This window comes from Buceros rhinoceros, unplaced genomic scaffold, assembly GCF_000710305.1.
Source record: "Buceros rhinoceros silvestris isolate BGI_N320 unplaced genomic scaffold, ASM71030v1 scaffold24050, whole genome shotgun sequence".
NCBI classification, from domain to species: Eukaryota; Metazoa; Chordata; class Aves; order Bucerotiformes; family Bucerotidae; genus Buceros; species Buceros rhinoceros.
This window is the reverse complement of record NW_010389676.1, coordinates 641-6,163: the sequence shown is the minus strand read 5'-3', so window position 1 is coordinate 6,163 and position 5,523 is coordinate 641. Positions and strand designations below refer to the sequence as shown.

The 5,523-nt window shown below is 54.5% G+C and overlaps 1 protein-coding gene across 1 annotated transcript in view; it reads right to left on the bottom strand.

The window, feature by feature from the left end:
• Positions 1-4,097: 4,097 nt before the first annotated feature.
• The window catches only part of YRDC (yrdC N(6)-threonylcarbamoyltransferase domain containing), a gene marked incomplete at its 5' end in the record, with an annotated part of 2,063 nt that continues 637 nt past the window's right edge, over positions 4,098-5,523 (bottom strand). The window contains 3 exons of the mRNA XM_010135080.1: positions 4,098-4,173; positions 4,493-4,635; positions 5,293-5,412. Coding sequence (XP_010133382.1) covers positions 4,098-4,173; positions 4,493-4,635; positions 5,293-5,412 — 339 coding nt within the window. The remainder of the gene's footprint in view (positions 4,174-4,492; positions 4,636-5,292; positions 5,413-5,523) is intronic.

The window sequence follows — 5,523 nt, the reverse complement described above, 5'->3', positions numbered from 1 at the left end:
GAGGTGCTGACAGCGCCCAGATGCTGACACAAGGGCTGGTCACTTCAGCTGGCACCAAGTACATCACCCTGACAGCCACAGTGGCCTGAGGAAAGAAGTAATTGATAGTGCCTGCATTTCCTGCAAGAGAACAAGGGCACCAGCCGTTTCACCAAGGCCTGACGCACGGCTCATCCTCCTGATGCTGGTGGCACAAATAAAGCTGTCACTTGCAAGGACACTGAATGCCAGCCGCGTGGAATGAGCCAGAAGTAGAGGCACCAGCTGAGCTGACAGTAAGTTTCCCCAGCTTTCTGCCCACCAAAGCCACTTGCAAAGGCCATGCCAGGTTGTGGCAGAGACAAGGCTTTGGGCACCCAAGGGCAGACCACAGAGCCAGCCCCTTTCAAGCAACGCTGGTCTGCCTCAGGGCTTTGCCTCACTCTCTTCAAGACCACCACTGCCCACCCAGCTATGGGACAACAGCCGTTCCTGGCTGTGAGGGCATCACCTCCATCTGCATGCTCTGAAGGTCCCAAGGGGAGGGATGACCTGCTGCAGCCAAGCCCCAGCAGCTCCCAGGAGCGCCCCATGGCTGTGCTGCTCGCCCGGTATCCAGCGGCTTGGCTGGCTCAATCCATGCAGAGCAGAGCTACGTGCCGGTACCACCACAGGGGTCAGGAGCACGGTGCACCCCCATTACTGATGGCACAAGATTAGCTTGTCTGAACAGGGAAATACATCACCGGGGAAATAGGAAACATTTGGAAAGTGGATGGCAGGCATGAGAGTGATGAATGAGTGCTGGAGCCTAGCGAAGATCAATGAATAGCTGATGAGCTGCGGAAGGAGAGGGGGAAGCTCACTATGCGAGCACGGATGCAGCAGAATCAGCAGGGAAAGCGCTCACTATGGTGGGACATTACAGCCTTTACATCCATGCCAGAGGTGCGGGGCGGCTGCTCTTGGCTCTGCTGTGTCCATGTGAACCGGGGCTGTGGAGAGCAGAGCAGAGCACCCGCGCCCACGGCCCGCCCTGTGCCCGCTCCCTCCCTCCACCAAGTCTAACCCTCTCCCAGAGCAGACCGATCAGCACTGCAGGGACAGCGGTGGAGGGGAGAGGGTCCTGTGCAGGCAGGCAAAAGGGGAGAGATCCCTCTCGCCTCCCTTGGCCCCTGTCCTGCAGGATACCCAGTTTGGAAAGATGAGGTAAGAGCAGGCTGGGAGAAGGGGAAGCACCCAGAGACCCCTCTCGCACCCACTCTGCGGATGGCAGTAAGTCACCCCGCCTGGTGCCTCAGGGCTTTTACAGCAGGAGCTCCACAGACAGACAGTTCCTGTGAAGACATCGGTTTGGGGTCAGCTCTGTGTGTACTCTGGTCCGTGAGCAGCGACTGAGGCAGCTGCTCATCAGCAGTAATGATTCATAGCATAGCACGGCAGTCAGGCACTGGGGAAAACCATCCTAGCGTGGGCTTTGCAAGGTCCAGGCATGGGCGGAGAGCAGCCCTGTCCTGGTGGTGGGAGACACGGCTCCAGTGCTTTGGTCCCCCTGGAAGCAAGAGGCTGGGGGTCCAGCTCAGCTCCAAGGAGCACTCAGAGAACAAACCTGCTCGGACAGAGGCATGGGGGAAGCAAACGGGACGGGATAGGGATGGGGTTCCAGTGAAAACAGACCCTTGTGATGCTGCTGGGACATATCACATGGTCAGGATGGAGGCCCATCCTGAGCCACCACCTTTTTACCTGTTAGATGCAGCTGTTAGACCTCGAGATCCCAACTCGCACACCACGTGCCTCCTGCTCATTTCTTCCAAACATGTTTTATTTAGAGGGTTCTGCCCTGCCTTCAACTCCTTCATCTGCCAGTTCGTAAATTAAATGTCACAGGCAGCTTCTAGAGGCATTGAACTCACAGAGAATAGTGACAGTAGATTCACTGGTCTGCAGACTTCTGCCCAGACTCCTTGTCCTTGGCACCAGATACAGACAGAAAGCTCTTCCCACCTCCCTGCAGCATCCTCCCTTTGCAGGCCCACCTCTCCAGGCAGCTTGGAGGCAGCTCCTTGTGGGACAACGGGCTGAAAAGAGCGATTCAAAGCTCTGCATCAGAAAGCCACCTCACTGCCTCTGCAGGTGGCCCTCACTCTCAGGCCAGAGGCCAAAGATCGTCTCCATCATCCTTCCTCAGTGGCGTGAAGGCACCCAGATCCAGGAGGTTGCACCCAAGAAGACACTGACCTGCCTTTATCTCACCAGCCAAGCACGTAGCTGACGTGCCAGTGGGCAGAACTTTTCAGCAAAGAGAAAGAGCAGTGGCTGATGTGACTTCAGGACTCCCTCCCTCGAAGGACATTCCACTGACACATCTGCAGCAGAGAGAACTGCAGGAAAGGGCACTCAAGACACGGCCACAGCACCCCCAGCCTGACGGGCCACTGGATGTGAGCAGCCATCTGTGGGTGTCCCCGGGACCGTGTAAGCCCAGCCATGGGCTCGTAGGAGGCAGCGGTACAGGGAGCAGATCTGCAAGCAGCAGATTCTGCTGATTTTGTACCAGTGACCCTCTCAGAGCTCCTCTGGAGCTCACAGGGGTCAGACATCTGGTTTTTCTCTGTGTGTGGTCTGTGACGCTCGACGTGGTTAGCTGGGCCCCAGCACACGTTTCCCTGTACGCCCTTGGCCCGCTGCCTGCAGGGATCACAGATCACCCCCTCCGCTAGCAACACCAATGTTTCTTACCATGAAGAGGAGTAAATACTCCTCCAGGCTGCCCACTGAAACGAGGCTCTGCCGTCACACACCCTCCACTTTACCAGCCTCTCCTACGCCAAGGAGTGCCACGCTGGGCTCGTCACTGTGCCCACTGCATCCACGGAACCGAAGACGACGAGAGCTGGAACACTGCCGACTATTCACTGCCACCGTGTGCGCTGGCACCGGGGAAATGCCGTCACCTGTCCTAAGAGCTCTTAACGACTGTCTAGTGCTCCATGCTTCAGAAATCGAGATCTGAAGTTGCTTCACCCCCTTTAGAACCAAGGAGAAAAAACTATTTGCAATAAAAATGAAACTGAAAACCCCGTTTAGTGCTTCAAAAGAGGGTCAGCTCACAGCACCTTTCCCTTTTGGGACTTTAGCCATGCTTGGGCCCTTCTAAATTAGCCAGAAAATTAATTTATCCTTGTCTGTATCAATAAAATGAGAAGTGGCAGCTCTGGATGTGAAACAAGGTTTTGCGTATGACGACTCCGTGCTCGTTCACGCTAAGCACCCAAGTCCATCAAAAGTGATGGACAACAACGGCTAAAAACGAGCATTTTTAACAAAATCATGCAAGCTGCTTTCCATATTTAAATTAACAGCAGCCCCATAAACTTTACTTTTCTACAAGGAGTAAATACCAGCAGAAACTTTCAACCATTCCCCATCTACTGCAGCTCAGCACTTTTCAAAATATCAAGAGAAGGGAAGTCCAGACTGAAAAACCAAAGACCACACACCAACAGCTCATTTAATTCTGTGTATTACGAGGAAGCCAGGCCTTTCTGAGCAGCTCTGGTCCAGGCAGGGGTCATCTGAACACCGGTAATTCTCAAAAACTCGTACAGTCCCGTCTCAGCGGTAGGTTTGATTTCAACAGACATTTAGGTTTAGACATTTGGAACAGAAAAACAGCCAGAGGACACCAGAAAACGCAGCTGTGACACCGTGAAAGCTCAAAGAAACCCTTTTCCATCTTTGTTTTTCTTCCAGCACAGACACAATCAACAAAGACGTGGTGGGTCAGACACTGTCCTCCTGCCACCCTGAGCACAGCCCAGTGTTCCAGGTCCCCTGTTTCAAAGCCCTAAACCACGCTAACAAAGCAGACGGGTAGGCACGAACGGCACAGCAGCACAGGTTGGCGCACGGATGTGGGTGCGTTTCTCCCACTACAGCGGACGTGATCCAGACACCTATCGACTGTTGCTCCAGTTTTTATCTTTTTTTTTTTTGAATCCTTTGTTTATCAACCTTGACACAACCCATTGACCTCATTAAACAAGGCCACGAATGCCCGTTTCCCAAACGCACGGACACATGGTGCCCAGCTCTGCCAGCCCCGCAGAGCCTCCTCAGCCCGGCGTCTCGAGCGGTGCTGCTGTCAAGCCGTACTTCTGCCGCAGGATCTCGACCGTGGGAGCCAGCGCACTGCGGGGGCAAACAGAACCATCAGGAGCCAGGCTTTCAAGGGTTAAAAAAACTGCCTTTTCTGGGACAGGCAGCGCTGCACTCTGAATCAAGGAGAACGTGGACTCCTGAACCAGAGTGTTCCACACAGAAGCTTCCAGAAAGGGCTCTCCTGGGCTCGAAATTGGGAGCACTCGTTCAGGATCTCCGAGCTCACTGGTGATCAAGCTGAACGTTAATCGGAAGGTTCAACTGCTATGGGGAAAGCACGACCCAGCCTGACCCAACGCTTTATTTGAAGTAAAGGAAAAGCACCGTTACCCCCAGCAAAGAGACTCACCAGCCAGGACGAATGATGGTGAACTTCCCTGGCACAGACAAGTCAACCACGGTGGACCCCAAACGGCACTCGGGGCTCTGCTCGTCCCCTATGGGGCCTCCATCGATGATTAGGGACAACTGGGGCCACAGGTCTTGGAATTCCTGAAGGAAAGAGGTGTGTCACAGCCCTGAGACCATCTGCGATCGCGTTTTAACGGACCCCACGGGACGCTCTGGCTCTCCCCTTCCTCTCTTTCTGTGGTGAACACATCCCAGTGCAGATTCTCTGGCTGAAGACTTCTTAGCTGCACCACTGTTCATTAAGGAGTGCACAAACAAAGCCAGAGGTCTACCAAGACACCTGGGGGTGAGGACTGGGTGTCTGTCCGGTTCCATGTCCACACCCACCACACCCAGGGTCCCCAGCTTTGTACAGACACGACCCGAGGCGCAGTCAGTCATGAGGCTGCGAGGAGCTGCACCGACAGCAGCAGCCCACAGCCGTCCCTCCTTCAGCAGAGACCCTCCTTCAGCAGAGACCATCCTTCAGATTTAGCATGCGCTAGAAAAGCTGCATGAAAGCCTTTAACCATCACTGTTCAGCACTGCCCTCCTCATTGCTTAAGGCAAGGATCACAGCCAGGCAGCTCCTCCGCACCAGGGATCCCCAGGCTGGTTTAACTAGAGATTATCATTTTTAAAGATTAATAGCAACAGCGAAATCTGTCATTTACTGCTAAAGCTGGCTTCCCCTTGGGAGCGCCTGGGGCTCTGAGAGACTCCCACAGGACCATCACTGAGTGGCAAAACCAGCCTTACCGCCACGGTCAGCGTGCTCGCCTGACAGCTGACGTTAGCACTCGTGAGAGCCAGGGGTCCAGAGCAGGCCCGTGCCAACTCCCTAACAAAAGGGTGGTCTGGAATGCGAACACCAACCAGCTGTAAGGGAGAAGAGAACTGGGTGTTAGACGCCGTAACCGGTTTAATCCTGTGGTGCCCAAAGCCCTCTTGACTTAAGGCTGATGCTCTCGAGAGCCAACACACCAACAC